This window comes from Thalassophryne amazonica, chromosome 20, assembly GCF_902500255.1.
Source record: "Thalassophryne amazonica chromosome 20, fThaAma1.1, whole genome shotgun sequence".
Lineage (NCBI taxonomy): Eukaryota > Metazoa > Chordata > Actinopteri > Batrachoidiformes > Batrachoididae > Thalassophryne > Thalassophryne amazonica.
Window position 1 is genome coordinate 53,724,104 of NC_047122.1, and position 25,577 is coordinate 53,749,680.

The window sequence follows — 25,577 nt, forward strand, 5'->3', positions numbered from 1 at the left end:
TCCACAATCAGGATCTTGATCTGGATCACCTCCAAAATTCAATGGAGTCTTCCATGCCCTAATATCTATCTGTGGCTTCTGTGTAGGCTCTCAGTTGTCCAGGTGGTTTCCATAGTAGAGAAGCTTGAATCTTCAACTGGACTGGGTTGCTTGACGCGAGGACGTTTGGCTTCTAATCGCAGAAGCTTCCTCAGCTAAAATTCTTGCTCTGGTAGTTTGACTTTTGTCTTGACTCTTGTAGAGAAGAATTCAATTCTTCTCTACAAGAGCCTTCTCAATTAAATTACATTATCTTGCATGGATGTGTTTAATTTGAGTTTGGGCTACATATATGTATTAGATGGAAATCCTGCACATAACTGAATTGAGTTCATCCAATGAGTCATTTGTTTGAATGATACACTCAAAAACTGACTCATTGGATTGGATTCATCTAATAAATATATGTAGTCCCAACTCAGTTAAATTACATTATCTTGCATGGATGTGTTTTATTTGAGTTGGGGCTACATATCTTTATTAGATGGAAATCCTGCACATAACTGAATTGAGTTCATCCAATGAGTCAGTTGTTTTAGTGATACACTCAAACAACTGACTCATTGGATTGGATTCATCTAATAAATATATGTAGTCCCAACTAAATTAAATTATCTTGCAGGGATGTGTTTTATTTGAGTTGGGGCTACATATAATTATTAGATGAAAATCCTGCCCATGATTGAATTGAGTTCATCCAATGAGTCATTTCACTCCAAAAACTGACTCATAGGATTGGGTTCATCTAATAAATATATGTAGTCCCAACTAAATTAAATTAAGTAATCTTGCATGGATGTGTTTTATTTGAGTTGGGGCTACATATATTTATTACATGGAAATCCTGCTCATAACTGAACTGAGTTCATCCAATGAGTCAGTTGTTTGAGTTACTCTCAAAAACTGACTCATTGGATTGGATTCATCTAATAAATATATGTAGTCCCAACTAAATTAAATTATCTTGCATGGATGTGCTTTATTTGAGTTGGGGCTACATATATTTATTAGATGGAAATCCTGCACATAACTGAATTGAGTTCATCCAAAGAGCCACTTTTAAGTGTAATTAGTATGATCCTGTTCCGGTGGCACTGCACAGCTTTCCACATCCACCACTGACCCCAATATAGCTCCAAAGTTGCATTTTCTTTTATTAGAATGCCATAATAACTATGCATCAACTGAGCCAGCTAACCGACTCGCTACCTCCTGACGCCCACATCCAATCGGCTGCCTCGATATTTGAGAGCTGATTTGTCACAGTCAGCAGCGTCCCTTACATTCTGTCTCTCTCCAAAGTTATCGTCATCCTAAGTCTCAGAGGATGCTTTCATTCCCGCTTAGTACAGCAGTGGGACAGACTATGACAAGCACTCATAGGCATCTGTCCACCCACACGACCACTCGGCAGCAAAAAACGCGTGCAGTGCCGTTTACGAGCATTTAATTTTGCTCCTGTTCTTTTGATTCCTTGCACATATCCAGTGACGGTGTGGGCGAGCGCGCCGTTCCCCTCCGCTCTGGTCTAAATTAACCAATTATGGGTGTTTATGTTGCTTTAATGCATGTTAGCATCAGGATAGAAGCACCTAATCAATGAGGCCTTACATGCCGCGCCATGCACCTCTCTTCTCCTCTCTTCTCACATGTCCACCGTCGCATCACTCTTCCTCTTCTCCGTCCCCTTCATTTTCTCATCTTCACTTCTTCTTATCTGGTCAATTAGCAAGAGACAAGAATGAGGCATCAGTCCAACTGACCATGAAGAGAGCTTTAAACAGGCAAGTAGAAGCATTAGAAATCAGATAGACTCCAACTTAAAGCTACAGTGTGCAAGATTTATGGGCGTGTATGAGCAGAAATGGAATACAGCATTCATAACCATTTCTTCATTAGTGTTTAATTACCTGCAACAACAAATTGATGTGTTTTCATAAGCTTAAAATGAGCTATTCATTTTTACATGGGAGGGGCCCCTGCATGGAGGCCGCCATGTTGATACAGTAGCCCAAATGGGACATACTTAAATTGGATTTCACATTTTGCAGCATGGGCCAAAGACAGAAGGAAAAAAGATGAGGATCTAGCGTTTTCTCCCCGAGACACTGTCTACTGTTTTGTAGAGTGAGAAAACAAGCTCGACAAAACACATTTTGTGTGAAATGGAGGTTCATACATATTGCTTATTACAGGGGAAGGCAAGGGAGTACGAATCCCCACTGCAACTACTGCCACGGCATCACTAGATGAGTGGATCCTTGTCATTTGATTGGTGCTTTGTATGTCATGTGACATGGATTCTTCCTCCCATTTGTGTTGCGTTGCATTTAGCGTGCAAATATGGTTTCATTTAGCATGCAAATTTGGTTCCATGCATTTTGTACCACTGCAAACCCCGCCCATGCACACACTAGTGGGCGTGGCGTTTAACTAAACATGGCAGAGTTTGTTTTGCTGATGGATGATGATATGAACGAGGTAACTGACGGTGCTAATTCTTCTAACACACACACACACAAAACAAATTCACTCCGCTGTAGGTTGTCTGAAGGCATGAAGTGCTGTTAGGATGAAAACCTGGACAAATTTCTGACATGATTTTTCACTGGACTGAGGAAGTACACAAAGTCTTTTTTTGGGGGGGGGGGGGGGGGGGGGGAGTATCACGGACTACATCTGTTTTTCCAAGTTGACTGAGAACAATTCTGGACTCCGATTTAAAGTTAGTGTTGGACTGTTGATGTAAAAACACACCAAAATGTAAGTCCCTTTTCTGTTGTTTATGAATTAATATAATATCAAATGACAAGTATCTATTTTAGCCGTTATATAAAACAAATAATGAATGTTTTTACATTCTTTCAATGGAACGAATATTTAATTTGACTCTTGAATCTTTCACCTCATGAAATATTCGTACCATTGAACTCATAAACATTCATTATTTGTATACGAAAGCCTCGTTTCCACCGAGCGGTCCGGGTCAGTACAGCAAAGTACGGAACTCGTATTGTGAATTTCCACATTCAGATTTACCCACGGGTACCAAAATAACCGACCCGTACCGTACCACTTTTTGGCACCCTTCACTTGGGGCATCAAAAATAATGGAACTGTAACAAAAGGGAGGAGCTAACCCCCTGCTGTTCATTGATTGGCAACATTGAAATGCATCATCACCCTGCAACAGCTGCTGAAAATATATGCTTCATTTTAGATAGCCACACAACCAAGAATGTCAGCGAAAAGCAGCCAAGCTTGGTCAAACTAGGAGGCGCAGACTTTCCTGGCAATCATTGCGGAGGAGGAACAACATAACATCACGCTCATCTTCATGATGTGCATATTGGCATCTGCCTTACAAAGGGTATTGCTAGCGGAAACACAAGCCAAGGCATGCATAACCGTTCCGGACTGTACCATGTGCATCGCACATCGTGCAGCTCCCTTCCATTAGTTGTGTCTCAGAATGCACACAAGAATCCAGGTACAAGTTAAACGGTGTCATTGTGGAATGACACAGGGAAGGATTTTATCAAATAGAAGACATCACATTAGGCACACAGGAGGCTTCAGCCTAGATTTGATCTGTTTTGTTGTGCGAAATCCCTCTCTGTTTCGCTCCATCATGGATCTCTGTCACAGCTGATGCAACATAACAAAAGTTGCACAGTGTAGTTTCTCCAATCACAGCCACAGAACCCTATAACTGCTCCAGAGTGGTCATAGGTGTCTTGGTGGCTTCCTTCACTTATCTCATTCTTGCACATTATAATCTCCAGAAAAAAAAAAATACCATACAGTACCATCCTGCTTTTATTTCTTAATGATAGATTTAAAAAAAAGTCCAAGACATATTCACTGGCTTGGAAATGTTGATATGTCTATCCCTTGAATTTGTCCAAAGAAAACTGGCTGTAAAAGTGATTTGTATTAACAATAGTTCTTATATTGTTTGTCCAATTATTTATGACATGTGACAACTGAAGGATTTTGGATAAAAATGGCTGTCTAAATGATTTATACAGTGTTTGTTTTAAACCCCTTGAAATAAAAGTGAAAGTCAACACAACAAGCATTTTGAAGTACACTGTGGTTGTGGTGTGCAGAGACAAAAGTTACACCACTGTCCAAATACTTATGGAACCAAGTGTATATACTAGGCATATATATATATTAGCCTTGTACTTAATTTGTTTCAGAGAACAGAAATTTAACGGGATTTTACAGATGCCATTTTTCATTTGTACCCATTATTACCTCAAACACAAAAGGCCACAGATCCTCAAGCACTTTTCCAAAGTATGTTGTGAAGGAGAATATCATATTCCCTTGTGCCCACTGAGCCAGGACCAGGCTAACTTTGCAGTTCTGAAGCAGCACCACCAGCCACCACAGGCCTCGTAGCTGCCTCCTTCCAGAGCTGGTGGCAGAGATGAAGAAGGTTCAGTGGGATCTTGTGGCCCCCTGGGTATTTAGGGCCCACCCTGGTGGGTCCAAAGAGGAACAACAGGGCTGGAGGCCTGTTACCGACACACGCGATTATTTACCGGGCCTCGGTCTCTGTGGGAACCGGGCGGTGATGGATTCTGATGGAGCTGATGATCACTCTTCCAATGAGAATAATTAATATAACGAAGAGCTACTGAGCATGTGCAGCAGCGTTTGATGAATAGAGTGTGCACGCTGTCATTACTCACAGGTGACAGAGGGTGCGTGGGGGTAATGTGAAGAGAGAAGCAGGAAGGAGCAGAAAAAACAAGCTAGAATAGAGGAAAGTGAGAAGAAATCAACAGAACAGTGGATAACAGCAGAAAATTGGGACAATTAAAGGACAAATTCAGCTTTTTTCCAACCTGGGTTCTATTTTTAGGTGTTTCAAAGGTCACCTTTTCACTCAGGACAAGAATTAATTTAATCGGCATGTTATTTACCTTGAATTCAAACACTGCTAGCAAGTAGTAGCTAGCTGGCTAATTAATGCTATTGGATGTTGCAAAAAGAACTCAGAGTAAATGCTTCTTTTCACTACTGAAGAGACAAAAAAAAGTCTTGGCTGGATGTACAAACTGCTACACTGAGGAGCTAAACATATTTTCCTTCATAAATATAAATTAAGTTTTCAAAACAGTTAGCCTTATGGTGCATTCACTTGTACTTGGTGGTCATAATTTCCCACTTATATCACCTGTATATTTGTTTTTGTGGACTGTTTTGTAATTTGTGTCAGTAGCATGGCCCAAGCAGAGGAACACCCCTTTGAGTCTGGTCTGCTTGAGGTTTCTTCCTCTGAAGGAGTTTTTCTTACCAATGTCGCATGTGTACTTGCCCTGGGGATTGGTAAGGTTAGAACTTACTTGTGTGAAGCACCTTGAAGCAACTTTGTTGTGATTTGCCGCTATATAAATGAAATAAAAATTGAAATTGAATTGAGGAATTCGGAATTCCATCTTGTCAACTTGTTCGAGCACCATATTACCCAGAGTTCATAATCCAAGATGGCTGCTCTGTGAATTACCAGTAGTGAATGTTGTAGATTTTACTGTGTGTATGTGTTTTTTTAGTACTGCTGTCTTTTGTATCCAATTTAATAAATTGTGCATAGAGTACCGTCCTACTGCTGTCTGTGGATATGTTGCTAACGTATTTTTCTGAGTGAAATACTTCATAAAGTGTTGTTTATCAGCTGGTGCCACTAATATTTTACAACCTAGTAGATGTTGCTAACAATGACTGGCCACACTACACTACAAACTAAACAGTAAATTAAAACACTAATGGAAGTTCTCCGCCATCTGTCCTCTTCCATGAGATCTCTTTGGTTGGCCGCATATTTTTGTAGCATTCTATACTTCAAAATCATACAACTTATTTTCCAATGTGCAGTGTTGTGTTGAAACTTAAACACGTTTACAGCAGGTGTGACATTATTCCCCAATTGTGACTTCTGACTTCCAAGGCAATTGCAGTGTGCCGTTACCTTAACTTTGCCATTCTACTCTGTTGTGGCAAATAAATAGAATGCTGAGGCAGGGATCTTTCTGGAGGACCCAGCACCTTCTCCTCAGTCAACTTGTTATTCCTCTGTGGGCAATTGCTATAGAAGAGGATGGCTAGGCTAAGGTAAGGCCAACTGTATAATCTGTATAATATAATTTGATGAGGTAAACATGTTCATGTTTAGCTCTGCACTAGAGTGGTCCATGCAACCAGACACTTACAATGACATCTGTTCAGTGATAACAAGAAGCGTTTTGAGTTTTTTTTCCTCCATCCAATAACATTAATTAACTGATCAGCTTCTGATGGTTAACACTCTGTTTGTGTTCAAAATAAATAACGTGCCAATTAAATTAAATTTGTCGTAAGTGAAAAAATGACCGTCAGAACATCTAAAAATAGAGATGTAATTTCCCAGAATTCTCCTGTAAAACCAACACTGAAAAGGAAAGTAAATAACAGCGCAAAAAAAAAAAAAAACCTCTGAGGTAGACTCCAGGGTCAGGCCTCCTCAAATGTTTACTCATGTTGTTGTGATGCAACCTTTTAATAAGCAGGTTGCAAGGCCATTTTTCACAACAGTTTGCTGCACCCTGTAGATATTCTAATGAGGACTTCATCCTTATAATTAGCCACTGTGGCGAGCCTCGGTGTCGATATGACATGCTATGTGCTGACCTGCTGTCTGCAATAGAATAATCGTCACTAACGAACCTAAGCAGAGTCAGTGACTCAGGATGGGGGAATGTTGTCTGGAAAACAGGAAGAAGACTTGTGTGGGTGTTGTGCCGCTGTGCAGACACTGTGGGTGTGGATACGGGTGACACTAAATAGCCTGAGTATTATTGGTGGGTTCATGCAAAAGTTATCAAGGCCACATTATTATAAAGGGAGACAGTGGCTTGTTACGCGTCGCTGCTTAAGCTATTATACCTGCTAGATTCTTGCCACTAATTTAGCCACATGCCACTTAACATGTGTTTGATATGAATCACAGGGTTCTCAAAAGAGCCCCCCCCACCCCTCTCCCTTCATGTGCAATGACCCCACTGCTTAGTTCCTTAAAGAGTGACTCGTTAAACAGCCAAAAGGATGCACCAGCAGTTATAATGGGGAAATAATGAACCCCATCGTCTCAGGTATTCATCACAGCAGCAACCCATAGAAAGGAGGTCGTTTATACTCTAAATGATAGCGCGTGCAAAGTGGATGGAGGGACTTACTAGGTGGTTAATTAACTTCAAACTCCGTGAATATAAGAGCAGAAATTTTCCAAGTAAATGCAAAGATGGATCAAAAATTGATGAATACTGCCTTAGAATTTTTTTTTAAATAGATTATCTGTGGATCTGCAGTGAAGGAGTTGGACTGCAGAGTCAATGTTTGGTGGCTCATCCTTGAATGAGGCATTTCTTCTGGATTGTCTCAGGTACCAACCATGGACAGGTGTCACAAACTGAGTGGTACAGAACCCAAAAATATGTGTAATCTCTGTTTCTGTGGGCCACATTGACTTGGAAAGACGTCTACCGTGTCAACGTAAAGGTTTTGAAGCCACCTGTAACCTTTCAAGGCCCTATGGCCCTATGGAAAATTGTTCCAGATTTTAACAGCAGTGTGAAGGAAAATTCTCATTCACTCATCGTCAACCGCTTAGTCCTATTAAGGGTCTCCCAGCAGTCATAGGGTGTGAAGCAGGATACACCCTGGACAGGATGCCAGTCTGTCTCAGGGCCACATAGACAAACAAATACAGTCACACCTGCACACACACCTACAGACAATTTAAAGTGTCCAGTCCACCTAGCCTGTGTGTCTTTGAATGTGGGAGGAAGCTGGAGCACCTGGAAAGAACCCACGCAAACACGGGGAGAACATGCAAACTTCACACAGAAAAGCCACAGATGGGAATCGAACCCATGACCTTTGCTCTATGAGGCAACAGTGCTAATCAATAAGCCCAAGGAAAATTCTGTTCAGGGTATAAGAGTTAGCTTTTGGCATGGAGCAGCCACGAGCTAGAATGGAAGTGTTGGACCATGGAGCACCCCATCTGCTGTACTGTGGAGGTAGCATCGCTTTAAACTCTGGACAACTGCTAAACAAGCATTTTGAACACTAGCTACATCAACCTGTTTTCTATGATGCAGGGTATAGACAGCTAATTCCCCAACTGATGTGGCTTTGCCAACCCTAATGAATTTTAGTGCTTATCTTGGCATGGAATCCAACTGATTGAGATGAATCTGTGAAGCATTCACCCAGGTAAAGCAAGCATATGACATTTGACCATGCAAAGAGTGACTGTTGGCTAGCTTTTGCAGAGCTCGCAGCCTTTGTCCAGCTTTGTTGGAGATGGTAGATATCTGCCTAGCCCAAACTGTACCAGTTACAAAGAACCATGGTACTGCATTAATCAACTACGTGATTATGGTGATGCGGTGCGTTATTTTCAACAAGCAATTGGACAAGGCGAAAGGGAATTCCATGAATCACCTTGCAGTAGCAGATAGCTGACTACTTTGGGGCAGTGAAGGTGGATGTTGGTATGCCTGGGTGGTTGCCAGTCTTGGCCCAGGGCAGTTCTGTAGGATGGTGGATGGTCCTGTTCTTGTATGTAAAGCAGGTAGCTCAGTGGATAAGGAGCTGGCCTGCCATTAGGTAGACCTGGGTTAGAATACTGCTCATGTTTCCTGTCTGTGACCTTGGACAAGATATTTCATCTGCACTGTCACAGTCCACCCAGCTGTAAATGGGTCCCGGCTTTTGCTGGAGAAGTAACCTGCTTCGGACTACACTATATTGTTCCAATCCCAGTGGAAGAGGTATTGGATTGCCAATATGTAGACTAGAGTTCAATTCCAGATGTGTGGTTCAAGATACCCATTTCTGTCCGTGGACATGACAGTTCCTCAGCATGTTAGCCCAACTGTAATCGATACCAACCTTGTCTGGGGAAGTAACCTGCATCAGACAGGCCTCTTGCCCAAGGGGAATGGTAGATTCTCATCAACTTCATGCTGGGGTATCCGGTGATAAAGACCAATCTGATGGCCCTTAGGGCTTGTATAAGACTTAATGCTTCACCTTAATAACTGCTTTAGCTTGGGTCTACTCAGGTTTGACTGGAAAAAGGAACTGCTGCTGTGTCAGGTCCATATTCTTAGACATTTGTTGTTTGTATCCCACAATGCTAACTCATGCCAAAACTTCAAACAGTGAATTCTTGCTGATACATCAGACGGGTGTGTGCAACTGTGGAGGGACGCAGTACTGTGTGGTCTCTGGTGTCCCGCCACTGGCTGCCCAACTGAGAGGGCAAGCCCCTCCGCCTCAGACCGGCTGGCTTTAGACAGCGTCGTCCTTTTGGTCGCTTGCGTCCCCCTTCAGACGTCATCGCAGGCTGGTTACACCACGACGCTTTTACAGTCTACTTTCATGTGTCTTTTAATGAGGAAACCGCCAGCTCAGCAGCCTGCTATAAAACACAGGCAAATTAAAACACCCAAATATGAATCAGTGAAGCTGCCTTCAGCGAGCCAGGTCAGAGGCGCAACTGGTCTTTGTGAAACCTCAAGAAGAAAGGCTGTTTGATGTCTGCAAAGGTAGTGGGAGCTAAAGAATAGCCAAAACACAAGATTTTCTGAATCAGATTTCTAAAGACACTAAACCTACAAACTGTCAGCTCTTTTACAATCAGATGAATACAGTTTTCACAGCACACAAGTGAGGCAAGTGCCTACTTCCCAAAGAACAATAACAGAGTGAGTCGCAAACCCACGACACAACTCCTGCCACCATGGGCTCACCACAGTCTGCTACAACTCTGGCTGCCACTTCGACGACAGCGGCTCCATAAAATGTCGCAAAAAACACACCAGCCCTCAGAAATAAATGTGAAATAAAACAAAACCACGTTTATTTTTTTCCCCTCTCGTTTCATTGTAATGATGGAAATAAGGGCATCATTCTGACATTAGTGCTGCAATTTCTCCTTGACTGATGCTTGATCTTATGTGTGCTGCTGAAAAGCTTTAAAGAAACAATGAAATAACAGCACCCGTTAGGCCACGGTGCCTGAAGCTCAGGCTGGTCTGCAGAGAGCACACGTCAAAGATGTCAGAGGTGATAACTGACAGGAATACATAGGGTAAACAAAAACAAACAAACAAAAAAAAACAACCAGAACCCATAAAAATGTAATAAATTGTACAGAGGACTTAAACTTCAGTCTGTGTACGATCATTCCCCAAAGTTTCAACAATCTTGGTCGCTTTTCATAAAAGGCATGTTCTTTCAAAATTATGCTCCAAATGGTTTGATTTGTTGGCGAAACAGGCCTCCAGGCAAAATGTCTTTACCTTGATTGACCAAGACATGTTGGGAAAGAGGACTCGCATTCCCCAACATGTCTTAGTCATTTCATGACAGTTTATCTAGACAGAGAATTATACCGTCACAAAAGCTTTAGCTAGCTAATGTTAGCTCGTTATACTACTCAAACTAGACTGTTTTTTTTTTTAATAGGAAGTGGATGTAATGGTTAGGATTAGTGTTTGTGCTTAACGTAGTTTAGGAATTTACATATCAATAGCCAATACAAGTATGTAGCCTCATGATCACATGACTTATATTGACCAATGAGAGAGATGCTACATACAAATAGAATTTCAGTACACGAATATGGCTATGTAAGGATAGCCACTGCCTTTTTTTTATATTTTGTGGGTCATCTTTTCAGTCAGAACAAAAAATGAATAGGTGCTGTCATCAGCTATGTAATGTTCAAAGTGGCTATTGACATGGTCCTGTATTCCACCATGTTGTACGGGATCCAGTAACCACCCGCCGTGATCATAGGGTATCTAATAAAAGAACCCCCCTGTGATTACTGTGAGATAAAGAGGGACATCATGGCATTGAAGCCGTGCAGCAGGCAACTGACAAATTTCAAGATCAAAACATAGGGTTAGGGTTGTGCACTAACACTGATGCTGGGTAGTTTAAATAATAGCAATATGTGGTTTGCGGTTTGCCTATGGAATGTTGTGGCCTAAAAACTGAGTAAACCACTTGTTGCCTCTTAACATTGTCATGAATTGAATTAACATTCAAAATGTTATTAGAAGTGTCTGGTAGCATGGAGAGGGTCCCTACGGAGGTAAACATGCATGTTTACATCCCTAAATGTAATTAGTTAGCTGCTTAGCTTAGCTTCTAGGGGTGCCTCAAATTGTATAACAAGATACCTCTATTCATGAATACAGTAAATATTTTGTAATATCTACTACTGCTAAGAAGTAGAATATATAAATGCTTTAACCCCCCCCCCAAGTTATTGTTTTTACTCCCTGCATCCAGCCTTTTTTTGGGACAGATCCCCTGTAATTTTAACCATGATTTCACCTTTTAAGTAGTGAGCACGTGCCATCAGAGGGCTGGATCGTATCCCTGCAAACCCTGGGCACACTTTCGGCAAGTTGCAGGTCCATTACAGGGCTACAAAGATATACATTCAGAAGATATACATTCAGGGTCAACCCTCACATACCAAATTTGGTAGAAATCAACAAAAGGACCTGGGACAAGCAGGCCAACAGACAAGCAGGCAGATGTGACCTTAACTCCAGTGACTGACCTTTGGCAAATTTTCCTTGTTGGGCAATTGCAGAACACCCTCTCATATGTGTGCCAAATTCAATACAAATCAGAGTGAAAAACTTCAATTTTGACGATTGACCACAATGACCTTTATCCTAATGACTGACCTTTAATAAATTTGATGTTGCTTGGGTGAATCCCGAACCTGCCTACATGGATGTGCCAAGTGTGATGGAAAGTGACCCAAGCACCTCAGAGTAGTAGAACAACCAAAGGTCTCCCAAATTATATTTTACATACACACAAAAAAGCTTCATTGTATAAAAAAATTCCAAAATTACGGTGTTCAACACCAATCTTTACATCATGAGCTCGCAAAATTATAGCCCTAACAGGTCAGCCGTTAGCAAAAAGAAGTTTATTCAAGTGTACTATGAGTATACTTATTTTTTACAAAAATTGAAGAAGTATACTTGAAGGTGACATTTTATAAACTATATTTTATATACGTAAGAATAGTATAGTGAAGTATACTTGGCTTATACTGAAAAGTATAAACAAAGTCTAAGTACATTAATACTAAGACTTACACCTATACTTTAATACTAAAACTTATACTTTAGTATACTTTTTACATCTTTCTGCCACAAAGTACTAACACTTATTATGCACTTGGAGCAAGATCTACTAAGTCAAGCCATTGAATCAAGCAACTGAAAAGAAGTCATAAAAGTACAGTTTTTTTTTTCTATGTAGTTATTTATTTTTGGTTCTAAAGGTTCGCACTTTTACCATTTTTGACAAGGAAGGACTTTAGTTCTCAGTTGAAGATGCTATGTTTACATTTTTACAAATAAGGACTTGATCTTGGAGAGACCATTATGTTTACATTTTACATGCACTTTTCCTTTAATTTTCTCCACAAAGGAAGAACTTGATTTCATAGGTCTTTGTTTTTGAAATTTTTGAAAATATATCAAACTTGTTTTCAACATTGTGTCTTGTGATTTTTTAAATGCATCACACTCTTGTGTACATACAGTATGAGTAAACCTTAAGAATACTTTAAGGAGTATATTTTCAGTATATAAATAGTAAGCTACAAGTAATATGCCAAGCAAAATTACAGTATAAAAAGTAAAATAGTGAAATAACCAATGTGTATAACAGTATACTTTAAGTATACAATAATAAGCTAAAAATACGGACTCAAACTATACAACTAGTACAATGGCAGTATATCGATAAGTGCACTTGTGGTATACTTTAAGCATAGGAGAGGGATATATCAAGTACATTGATAGTATATAGATGAGTGTACTTGTTGTATACTTTAAAGTGTACTTTTGCAAACTTAAAACAAACTTTAAAATATACTTTTATAAGCTTGAAATGTTCTAATTTAGTCCAATAAAGTATTACATTTGTGTACTTTCTAGTATACTAACAGTACACGGTCTGTAGTATACTTGCTATACTTATACTGAAGGATACTTAGTAAAATGAACTTTAAGTATACTACTTTTTGCTAAGGGAGTTTACACAGCTATTTTAAAAATGTTCTGCTTATATAAAATCCCTCCCCAAAAAATGTCTCCTATCTCCCCTTGAAGATGCCAGACTGGAATTATTTTCCTCCATGCACATCTACACATTGGCTGTTGCCATTTTGTGAAGTTGCATTTTAAATCCATTAACTGGTCCAAGAGCTGTGCACAGAAAGTCAGCAAATTTACATCAATTAAACCCCAATAGTCTTAATTATCAACTGTTGCTTCCTCAGGCAGTTTTATTTTGAAAAATTTTAAAATACAATTTCATTTTTTGTGTCCATCTTGGTTTATCTAAAGAAAACAGTCTCACTCACTCATTCACTCATCTTCAACCGCTTACTCCAATTAAGGGTCACGGTGGGGCTGGAGCCTATCCCAGCATTCATGGAGCGTGAGGCGGGGTACACCCTGGACAGGATGCCAGTCCGTCGCAAACAAACAAATCAAAATCAAATCAATTTTATTTATATAGCGCCAAATCACAACAAACAGTTGCCCCAAGGCGCTTTATATTGTAAGGCAAAAGCCATACAATAATTACAGAAAAACCCCAACGGTCAAAACGACCCCCTATGAGCAAGCACTTGGCGACAGTGGGAAGGAAAAACTCCCTTTTAACAGGAAGAAACCTCCAGCAGAACCAGGCTCAGGGAGGGGCAGTCTTCTGCTGGGACTGGTTGGGGCTGAGGGGAGAGAATCAGGAAAAAGACATGCTGTGGAAGAGAGCAGAGATCAATCACTAATGATTAAATGCAGAGTGGTGCATACAGAGCAAAAAGAGAAAGAAACACTCAGTGCATCATGGGAACCCCCCAGCAGTCTAAGTCTATAGCAGCATAACTAAGGGATGGTTCAGGGTCACCTGATCCAGCCCTAACTATAAGCTTTTTCAAAAAGGAAAGTTTTAAGCTGAATCTTAAAAGTAGAGAGGGTGTCTGTCTCCCTGATCTGAATTGGGAGCTGGTTCCACAGGAGAGGAGCCTGAAAGCTGGAGGCTCTGCCTCCCATTCTACTCTTACAAACCCTAGGAACTACAAGTAAGCCTGCAGTCTGAGAGCGAAGTGCTCTATTGGGGTGATATGGTACTACGAGGTCCCTAAGATAAGATGGGACCTGATTATTCAAAACCTTATAAGTAAGAAGAAGAATTTTAAATTCTATTCTGGAATTAACAGGGAGCCAATGAAGAGAAGCCAATATGGGTGAAATATGCTCTCTCCTTCTAGTCCTTGTCAGTACTCTAGCTGCAGCATTTTGAATTAACTGAAGGCTTTTCAGGGAACTTTTAGGACAACCTGATAATGAATTACAATAGTCCAACCTAGAAGAAGCTTTTCAGCATCACTCTGAGACAAGAATTTTCTCATTTTAGAGATATTACGCAAATGCAAAAAAGCAGTCCTACATATTTGCTTAATATGCACATTGAAGGACATATCCTGATCAAAAATGACTCCAAGATTTCTCACAGTATTACTAGAGGTCAGGGTAATGCCATCCAGAGTAAGGATCTGGTTAGACACCATGTTTCTAAGATTTGTGGGGCCAAGTACAATAACTTCTACTTTTAAGATTAGGCTTAAAACTTTCCTTTTTGCTAAAGCTTATAGTTAGGGCTGGATCAGGTGACCCTGAACCATCCCTTAGTTATGCTGCTATAGACTTAGACTGCTGGGGGGTTCCCATGATGCACTGTTTTCTTTCTCTTTTTGCTCTGTATGCACCACTCTGCATTTAATCATTAGTGATCTATCTCTGCTCCCCTCCACAGCATGTCTTTTTCCTGGTTCTCTCCCTCAGCCCCAACCAGTCCCAGCAGAAGACTGCCCCTCCCTGAGCCTGGTTCTGCTGGAGGTTTCTTCCTGTTAAAAGGGAGTTTTTCCTTCCCACTGTAGCCAAGTGCTTGCTCACAGGGGGTCGTTTTGACCGTTGTGGTTTTACATAATTATTGTATGGCCTTGCCTTACAATATAAAGCGCCTTGGGGCAACTGTTTGTTGTGATTTGGCGCTATATAAAAAAATTGATTAAAATTGATTGAATTGAACTTCAGTTTTATCTGAATTTAAAAGCAGGAAATTAGAGGTCATCCATGTCTTTATGTCTGTAAGACAATCCTGCAGTTTAACTAATTGGTGTGTGTCCTCTGGCTTCATGGATAGATAAAGCTGGGTATCATCATATTCAATCAATCAATCAATCGTATTTCATTGGACGTGCTGACGAAACTTGTGGCGTCTACAAAAAGCACAACCTGTTTATTTGATCCCATACCAACAAAATTGTTTAAGGATCTGTGGCCCACTCTTGGGCCGACTGTGCTGGAAATTATTAATCTGTCATTAACCTCTGGATCTGTTCTGAAATGTTTTAAATCAGCAGTGATTAAACCATTACTTAAGAAATCTAATCTTGATCCTAGTGTATTGAAAAAATACAGGCCAATATCAAATCTATCATTCTGTTCCAAAATTTTAGAAAAGGTGGTTTCACGGCAGCTCATAGACCAACTTACTGAGAATGATCTTTTTGAGCCACTGCAGTCTGCCTTCAGGAAATATCACTCCACAGAGACAGCGCTCACTAAAGTTGTGAATGATCTTCTGCGAGCAATGGACTCAGACACCACTACGGTTTTGGTGTTGTTAGATCTCAGTGCTGCTACCATGGATCATCATATTTTGCTCAATAGGTTGGAGAATTTTTTTGGGATTACTGGAAGTGCCCTTGCCTGGTTGGACGTCATATCTGTCCAGTCGTTCTCAATGTGTCTTGTATAATGGCACTACCTCTGACCTTGATGACATGAGATTTAAGGTTCCACAGGGATCTGTTTTAGGCCCCTTTCTTTTCTCCCTGTACGTGGCACCCCTTGGGCGTATACTGCAGAGTTTTGGGATTGCCTTTCATTGTTATGCTGATGATACTCAGTTGTACATGCCGATAACGGCGGGAAATCTCACTCCCATAAAATCCCTGGAGGACTGTCTTCTATCAGTGAGAAGTTGGATGTCTTGTAACTTCCTACTTTTAAACTTTGATAAGACTGAAATGATGGTTCTTGGTCTAGCGAGACATCGGCATCAGTTTGACCAGCTGGCGCTCAGCCTGGGTTCCTGTGTCGGACAAAATGAGGAACCTTGGGGTAATTTTTGATCCCATGTTGTCTTTTGACCTCCACATCAGGGATGTTACTAGGACTGCTTTTTTCCATCTGAGAAATATAGCAAGGATCCGCCCCATCCTGTCCATGGCTGATGCTGAGACCCTGATTCATGCTTTTGTTTCATCTAGATTATTGTAATGTTCTATTTTCAGGGTTACCACAGTCCAGCATTAGGGGTCTTCAGCTGGTTCAGAACGCTGCCGCCAGACTTTTGACACATAGCAGAAGGTCTGAACATATCACACCCATTTTGGCATCTTTGCACTGGCTCCTTGTCTCTGTGAGAGCAGATTTTAAGGTTTTGTCATTGACTTATAAGGTTGTTCATGGACTGGCGCCATCTTATCTGGCTGATCTGGTGGAACTTTACGTGCTGGCCCGGGCTTTGTGGTCGCAGGATGCGGGACTTCTCTGTGTTCTCAGGGTGAAGAAGTCAGCAAGTCAAAGAGCCTTTTCGTATTGTGCACCCACCCTGTGGAACAGTCTTCCTGCGACCATGAGACAGTCGGAGTCCGTGAACATTTTTAAGTCAAGACTCAAAACCTATTTTATTCTCTTTCTTATGGATAGTTTTTATTTTTATTTGTTTTATTCTTTTACTTCTGTTTTTATTTATGTATTGAATTTTTATTCATTTTATTCAATTTATGTTGACTGTTTTATGTAAGGCGCCTTGAGACGGCTTTTGCTGTGATTTGGTGCATTATAAGTTAATTAAATTAAATCATCTGCGTAACAATGAAATTTAAGCATGCTTAAACACATTCACACCGCACGCACACCTACGGATAATTTTAAAGTTTTCCAATACAATCGTAACCTGCATATCTTGGGATGTGTGAGGAAGCCGGAGCACCTGGAGGGAACCCACTCAAACACAGGGAGAACATGCAAAGGCCACAGGTGGGAATCAATCCCATGACCTTCTTGCTGTGAGGTAATAGTGCTAACCACTAAGCCACAGTACTGCCCAGAAAACAGTGTGTCAGGGTTATTTTCAAGTGTCTAAGAAAAAAGTATGCAAAAGCCAAAACATTCACAGACTGTAGACAACATGCACGAGATTAAATATGGAAATATTAAGCAGATCTGAAGTCAACTGTCATGACATACAGTAGTGTTCAGAATAATAGTAGTGCTATGTGACTAAAAAGATTAATCCCGGTTTTGAGTATATTTCTTATTGTTACATGGGAAACAAGGTACCAGTAGATTCTCACAAATCCAACAAGACCAAGCATTCATGATATGCACTCTTAAGGCTATGAAATTGGGCTATTAGTAAAAAAAAAAAGTAGGAAAAGGGGGTGTCACAATAATAGTAGTGTGGCATTCAGTCAGTGAGTTTGTCAATTTTGTGGAACAAATAGGTGTGAATCAGGTGTCCCCTATTTAAGGATGAAGCCAGCACCTGTTGAACATGCTTTTCTCTTTGAAAGCCTGAGGAAAATGGGACGTTTCAAGACATTGTTCCGAAGAACAGCGTGTTTGATTAAAAGTTGATTGGAGAGGGGAAAACCTATACGCAGGTGCAAAAAATTATAGGCTGTTCATCTACAATGATCTCCAATGCTTTAAAATGGACAAAAAAAACAGAGACATGTGGAAGAAAACAACCATCAAAATGAATAGAAGAATAACCAGAATGGCAAAGGCTCACCCACTGATCAGCTCCAGGATGATCAAAGACAGTCTGGAGTTAGCTGTAAGTGCTGTGACAGAAGACGCCTGTGTGAAGCCAATTTATTTGCAAGAATCCCCCGCAAAGTCCCTGTTAAATAAAAGACGTGCAGAAGAGGTTACAATTTGCCAAAGAACACATCAACTGGCCTAAAGAGAAATGGAGGAATATTTTGTGGACTGATGAGAGTAAAATTTTTCTTTTTGGGTACAAGGGCCACAGACAGTTTGTGAGACGACCCCCAAACTCTGAATTCAAGCCACAGTTCACAGTGAAGACAGTGAAGCATTGGTGGTGCAAGCATCATGATATGGGCATGTTTCTCCTACTATGGTGTTGGGCCTATATATCTGCATATCATGATGCTTGGTCTTGTTGGATTTGTGAGAATCTACTGGTACCTTGTTTCCCATGTAACAATAAGAAATATACTCAAAACCTGGATTAATCTTTTTAGTCACATAGCACTACTATTATTCTGAACACTACTGTACAACATGGAGCTAATTTTCCAGTTTGATTTCATGGGTGTCATATAGATGTTCGTCTCTCTTTTTGTTAAACATGCAACTGGTTTAATAAGGTGATTACAGATTGGCAGACTTTCTATTTAATCAGTCATTAACAAATGTTAGCTTTCCTTTCCTGTGCTGGTGACGTTAATTATTTGAACTCTCAGAGAAACCCACACTTATGAGTTTGACTTTGCATGACGGGTCACATTTTAAATTTTGTTTTATTTTAAAGAAAGGCTCTGTTTTACAAAGTTTACGAAGAGAAACTGCAGACACAATTAAGGATTTTAATGATAAAAAAGAAAAAAGGTATTAAATTCCTCTGAACTACAGAATTTGAAATACTGTGCATACACACACACACACACACACACTCTTCCTCAAACCAAGGACGAATCTTGATACTCTGAAATATTTTAATCGACTCAAAGGGGTCAACAGAATGTGCCAGGCAGTAAGAACATTTGTGGAATATGTAGGCTAACATTTTCAAAAAATATTATTTTGGTCACAATACTAGAGTGGTTTGACAAAGAGAGTTACACAACAACGCATAGTGGTAAGTTTAAAATCGATTCAATACCAGCATCTTGAAATGATCCAGCACATCTCACACAATGAAAACAAACAAAACCATTTCACAGCATTTGTAAAGGCAGAACTGGTCTATCCAGTACAGTAATGTAAATGTACTATGAAAGAGAAACTAAAAATAGTGTACCTGGAGGTAAGAAAAACATACCAGTGTACTCCATTAACTCAACAAACGCATGGAGCGTGACGGAATGACTCCAGTGACATCTTAAGTTTGGTCAAATGCTTTGACATTGGATTGGCAAGCTTGGTGCTATTTTAGCTGTTAATTACAACATAACGAAATTGAAAGCAAAAGTCGTGATTACAGTCTTGTACTAATCGTACATGGACCGTATTTCCGTATCACTTCTACATCAGTGAGCAGACACTCAAAGTGCTTACAAAGATGTAACAAATACAAGTGATTTTGCCATCTCATGCCTCTTTGTTTCATTGGCAGTGGTACCTCTTTCTACTTAATACTGACAGGTAACCTTTTACTTGGTAACTTGTAACTTAACTCACACCTGGCTGTGAAACAGCTGAGACTGTCAACTATCAACTGTCCAGTTAGATTTTAGTCCAGAGAAAATAAGAAGCCCTACATTAACTGCTACACCTTTCACTCGATTAGGATGTAAACACCCTCAAATTAAAGGTGAGAGGCTCCACTTTGACCTTGCATTTATCATTTGTCTTCTAGTCCAATATTCTGTAACAGACAAAAAACAATAACAAAAAACAAACGTGAACACTGTCCAAGTACTTATAGCTTTAACCGTATGCAACAATTACACTAGAGACCCATCAAAAACACACTGTTGTAACAAGACCGTTACATGAAAGGTGTGTGGCTGATTTTAATGACCCTACACTGGGACAAAAGGAAAACCACAAAAACACAACAAACACTGTAAACTTGCATTTGCTGTCAGTGCTTGCGCAAGAAAGAAATTCACTAAAAAGATGAGGTGACGTCTCTAGATGCTGATCTATGATCACTTGTAGAGTGTGGAAACAGAAATTCAAAATATGTTGGTGGTGATCCAATAAAAGAACATCAACACACGGGATGTTAATTGGTTGGCAGCTCTGTCTCCAAGGACAGCTTGTTTCTCCTGAGAAAAGTGGGATAAGGGGCATGGGGGCTGTACTTTAGGTGTGCATATATGGGTGTGGGTGGGGGATCACAGTTACTAGTGCTCCCCCTCCTTTCACTGCCCTTCCTCCTCACGTAGAAACTGGAAGACGGATGAGAAGTCCTTGTTAGCGTAGCCACGGGAACACATGACTCTGTAGATCTGGTGGGCCAGGGAACCCAGGGGGATGGGTGTCTTCGTGTTGGTAGCAGTGTTTTGGGCCAAACCAAGATCCTAGGAATAGAAAAGCAGGTGTTATGTAGAATACCAATTGCATATTTTATTCCAAGTAGAAATGGCTATAGTGACATACATGCATGTCCTAATCTATCTGGTTTCTTGTATATTGTCATGTTTGCTACATGGATGGTGTTAACAATACATGGTCTAATGTATACAGAACACAGACTGAGCTATACACAGAGGAGACAAAAAAGGAACAACAATAAAACGGTGTGAAACATCACAGATGGACTGGTGAAAAGGAGAGGAGCAGTGAACCATTGAGTCAGAAGGAGGGTGAAACACGATAAAATACAAAATGAGGCTTGAGAGACTGATGATGAAGACATGACACACAGAGGGACAATGGGTCTTGTACCTTTGACATTAGTGTGCTGCTAAAGCCACCCTGGTAGTTGTTGGCTGAGGGGACTCCCTCCATTACACCAGGGACTGGGTTGTACATGTCGCTGGACCAGCAATGGCCTGAGGACATATTGAGGATCTTGGCCAGTAGCTTGGGGTCCAAACCGAGTCTGGAACAAGGAGGGGTTAGTGTCAGTGTGGGCTTTATTGAAAGGAAAGGGAATGGTGTGTTCCAGAAAACAAATGGTATCATCAAGAAGGAGAATTCCGTGGAAATTCTCAACCACACACCAAGACGGCAGTCAGAAAGCCAAAGCGTGGTTGCAACTGTTGTGGATTAACGCAGCGATTCCCCATCCCTGGAGCTCAGGGATTCCAACCCTGCACATTTTCCACCAGTCTCTGATCAACCCAAAAAATGATTAGCTCGTCAAGATGTGCTCATCCAATCGAGATATGTGAATGAAAGCTAATCAGATTTTTGCAGAGCAAGGAGAACGTGCATGTAGAAAATGTGCAAAGTTCCTGAGGACTGGGGTTGAGAAACACTGACGAAAGGTGACAACTGGATACCTTTGGCACTGGGTGTCTCTGGAGGATCCCTGGGTACCACTCATTTGACACAAAATCAAACAAACAGACTTTGATGAGCCAAAGCACACAAACTGCATAATGACAATGTTAGCTATGACATCTGGACCACAAGGCACACTTTTCTGGGCATGAGCAACTAGAAAAGGCCAAGCGGATGTCTACCCTTCACTTGGCTGTGACAGATGGGTACATTCAGGAGGTTGGGATGGACTGTTGTCTGTCTGGGTGGTTGCAATCAAAGACTCAATGCATGGCACCAGCAAACGTTCCAACACCTGACCACCACAAAATATTAAACAATTGATTAACTGAAAATCTGTATATGAAAGTTTAAATAAATGTCTGTCAATCAGACAATCAACGGACATCTCGCAGAGACAAAGCAGGCATTCTAAGTGACAAAACATGTTATGTTTGGTTAAATGAAAGCAGAATTGGGGAACATTGAGTTTGAAAGTTTTAAGCCAAACTGTTTGGAAACTTGTGGCCTCAACAGCAAGTATGAGTTATGGTGGAAGATGCCTCAACCAGGACAGGCCTTAAAGGATGCAGATATATTATTTATTGTGCGTGAAAGGTGAGGATAGCTTGGGTCCTGGATGGCAACCACTAGGGCGGTGGAACGGCTCTACCATCAGCTCCCAGACCTGAGACTGTAGCGTGCGAAAGGGAATTTTAAAAACGCTGATGATCGAGTATTTTTATACTTTCCAGTGAGGAGGACAAATAACCCGAAGAATGGAGGTAGCGGCGGAAAATGAAGAGCAATTATGCGAAAGGTAGTGAAGAAACAGGGCAGATGAGAATGTGAGGGATTGGAGGCGAGAATATGGAATTCATTTTATTAAAGTGAGAAAAAGGGGAAAATGTGAAGATGGGTGCTGGGAGGCTGCGGTGACCCCTGTTGAACTTTATGCCCGGCTGTGACCATTCCTCAGTGTTAATGGCTGAAGGCTTTGTAATGCTGGCTAATGCAGTATTGATGTTTACCAGCATGTCTATCCTTCATCATCCCTCCTTCTTTTTGGTGGTGGTGGAGGTGGGGGGCAGAAAGTGGAGAAGGAGGAGAAGTGGTTAAGCAGCACAGGGGAGTCATAAACCTCGCTGTCACGTATGGGAGTGCATTCTTAGTTCAGCTGCCCCATTTTGCTGCAACCTACTTTCATATGCAAGGTGACTAAATGGGAGACAAATTTCCCGTCTGCTGGAAGAGGAGGTTTAAAAAAAAAAAGAAAAAAAAGGGGGGGGGGGGAGTAGGGACAGACACAGAAAAGTGCCAAGGGTGTGACTGCAGCGTCTGTGTCAGTGGTTCAATCCATCTGTGTGATGCAGCTTTTGTATATTAACGGTTTTAAGGCTTTTGTAAAGTGGACCACATCAAGCTCTGGCAGCAGGAGTTCAGTGCTACTTACAAGCCCGTAACTGGATTCTGCTCTCAATATGACTATTAAACCATCATAGGTCCTTAAGGCCAGCAGCCTCGCTCCCTCCCTTCCTCTCACTCTGCCATCACCACCGCAGCTTTTATTAGCTGTCTACAAACTAATTAAGAATGGGAATTGCATTTACACTGTCTACATCTCTCCCTCCGCCTTTCCCCCTTTGTCTCTTTCCTGCCCTCTGAACATCCCTCGTTTCTACACACAATGTTTTGGAAATGTGGCAGAAGTGACCAAACGTGTGCGTGCATGTGGGGACGCGCAGACGCGCTTCGACTGCAGTTGCTTAATAGCGGTCTCGCTCGTGACAGCGTTTTGTTTTTTTTAAGCTCATCATACGGCTTTCTCTTTTCCCCCACCTTCCTGTCTTCTGTGCCGACACCTCCCTGTCTGAGGACTCGGGGACATATGTTTGACATGGCACACAATCCCTCTCCGCGCACACAAGCGGGCAGCCCCTCCCTGCGTTCCAGGTCAGCGGCTGAAAAGGTTACTAGCTGAGCTACAATAAAGCGCATCCGAGCGCGCAGATCGTTTGTTATGGCGACTACAGACGCTGACGGGGAGCTGTTGTCCTCTGTTAACGATAAATCAATGAAGATTCCCCCTCCTGCTCCTGTGACGCGGCCGCACGCACGTCTGCGGCTATTAGTCCACGCGGCTGTGTTGTTCTTCTCCTGCGGCGATGTGCGTGGCGAAGAGGACATGTCACGCTTTAAAGAGATTGACACGGACAAACACGCATGCAAATGGTGAAACAAACACGTTGCTGTGCGCTGCCGATTAAAGAAATGACACAGATCTGGGGATGATGGAGAGAGGGGAGGGCGTTTGTGTCTACATCCAGCAGGTGAACTTCATTTGCAGCAACGGATCGCTACGATTAGTTCCTCGTCCACGTCTGATGCCACAGGAGAGGAAGTTCAACCCAATCCCCATTTATTATTGCATTAAAGGGGTAATGAGCACATGCACACACACGCATTTACTGTCTCATTTAAAGAGGCAACGTGAACTTTATCGCTCCACTTTAATCTTCATCAGAACATATGCTCGCATTTCCTCGGGGCTATGTGCATGAGCTCTGTGCACGTGTTTAAATGTGTTGTGGCAAATGCTTTGAAAAACCTATTTGGGTCACAACATGATATGGGATACGCCCTGCCAGACACGTGGTTTCATCTCCTTGTAATGTGAATGAAGGAGATCAGCGATGATACTCACCCACCCGTTCAGTTCCTCGCCTTGGAAATGTCACGATACATCCATGAATAAAAATTCTGTCAACCAGAATCAGAGGTGGAACGAAGTCACCAGCAAGTCACTCTCAAGTCATGAATCGGCAAGGCTCAAGTCATAATGACCACCAATTGTTTGCAAGCTGACTTGAGACTTGACACTTGCCGATTCATGACTTGAGAAACCAGAAACGGATGAATACCTCAGTCGAGATGATTTCATGCTAAATGCTACATTTTAGCCCTGTGACGAACTGACGGCGTATACAGAGTGCACCATGCCTCTCACCAAAGAATGCAATATGCTCCATTTCACCTGTGACCCTTAACTGGAATAAGCGGGTATAGAAAATGAATGCATGAATACAGTACTAGATAGTGGTGAGGATGGTCAGATTTTTAACAAAACTCTAATAAAATAAAGGCTATCGCCTTCAAATCAGAAAGCCATACAATGATGATAAACTGATTAAAAGTCATTAAAGGGGAACTCCGAGTGAATGAGTGTGTGTGTGTGTGTCTTTTCACTCGGGTTCAATGCAAAATTAACCAATGTATTATTGGTTTAGAATGCTAGCTCGCTTGGGCAGACCAATAAGAAACACTCAGAGTAAGCTGCTTCTTCTCACCACTGAACAGGAAAAAATGTCATCAGAAGTGTCCTGTAGCATGGGGAGTGCCCATGCGGTGGTAAATGTGTACATGTTTAAGGCACTAAATGCAAATAAATGATTATACAGTTAGCTGCTTAACTTACCCTCTTAGCCATGGTGCTGCTGCCCACTGAGTGATTATCAGCTGACTGCTGAGGAGGGACTGAGTCTTACAGAATCAATCTACAGAGCCAGCCTAAAGCTAGGAAGCTAAGGTAAGCAGCTAAATGTATAACTGGTCATTATTAAAATGGTTATTTTAAATTAGTGAGGTAAACATATGCATATTTAGCTCCATAGGGACTCTCTACGTGGTACTGGACACTTCTAATGTGACAATAACTGTTTTCATTTTGAGTGTTTCTGATTGCCCCCATGTCATTACGATAATCAGCCAGTTAGTACCTAACGGTACTTGAGCTCTAAATCTATAACATGTCGATTCATTTTGTTTTGGTCCCAAGTGAAACAGTGACCCCAAAATGTCCCAAAACAGAGGCAAGGTGTTAATATTCCAAAGTTCCCCTTTAACTCTGATGCACCACATCAACACAAAAAGCCAGATTGTTTGCTTATTTAATATACACTGCTGGACATTTCTTTGCTAATTACAGGGTGTAATATCATCATGTGCATGATGGAAATTAGGATGTGGTGTGATTGAAACTACATGTAGTTGCAAATGAGCTTGTATATTTCTAAAGCCTACGTCTGTTAGGCACCAAACCACTGCAGCTTGTCACATGAAAGAAAAGGCAAAATGTCAAAAAAGACAAAAGGTGCCAAAACTAAA

The 25,577-nt window shown here is 41.3% G+C and overlaps 1 protein-coding gene across 2 annotated transcripts in view; it reads right to left on the minus strand.

Moving 5' to 3' along the window:
* Positions 1-18,959: 18,959 nt before the first annotated feature.
* hibadha (3-hydroxyisobutyrate dehydrogenase a) overlaps positions 18,960-25,577 on the minus strand; it is a 41,542-nt gene continuing 34,924 nt past the window's right edge. Inside the window, exons 7-8 of one of the 2 annotated variants that reach the window (XM_034161500.1) lie at positions 20,874-21,030; positions 20,217-20,506 (exon numbers count right to left, since the gene is read on the minus strand). In XM_034161500.1, coding sequence (XP_034017391.1) covers positions 20,348-20,506; positions 20,874-21,030 — 316 coding nt within the window. In that variant the 3' untranslated portion in view covers positions 20,217-20,347. Of the gene's footprint in view, positions 20,507-20,873; positions 21,031-25,577 lie in introns of both variants that reach the window. The other variant, XM_034161501.1, reaches the window with a different exon arrangement.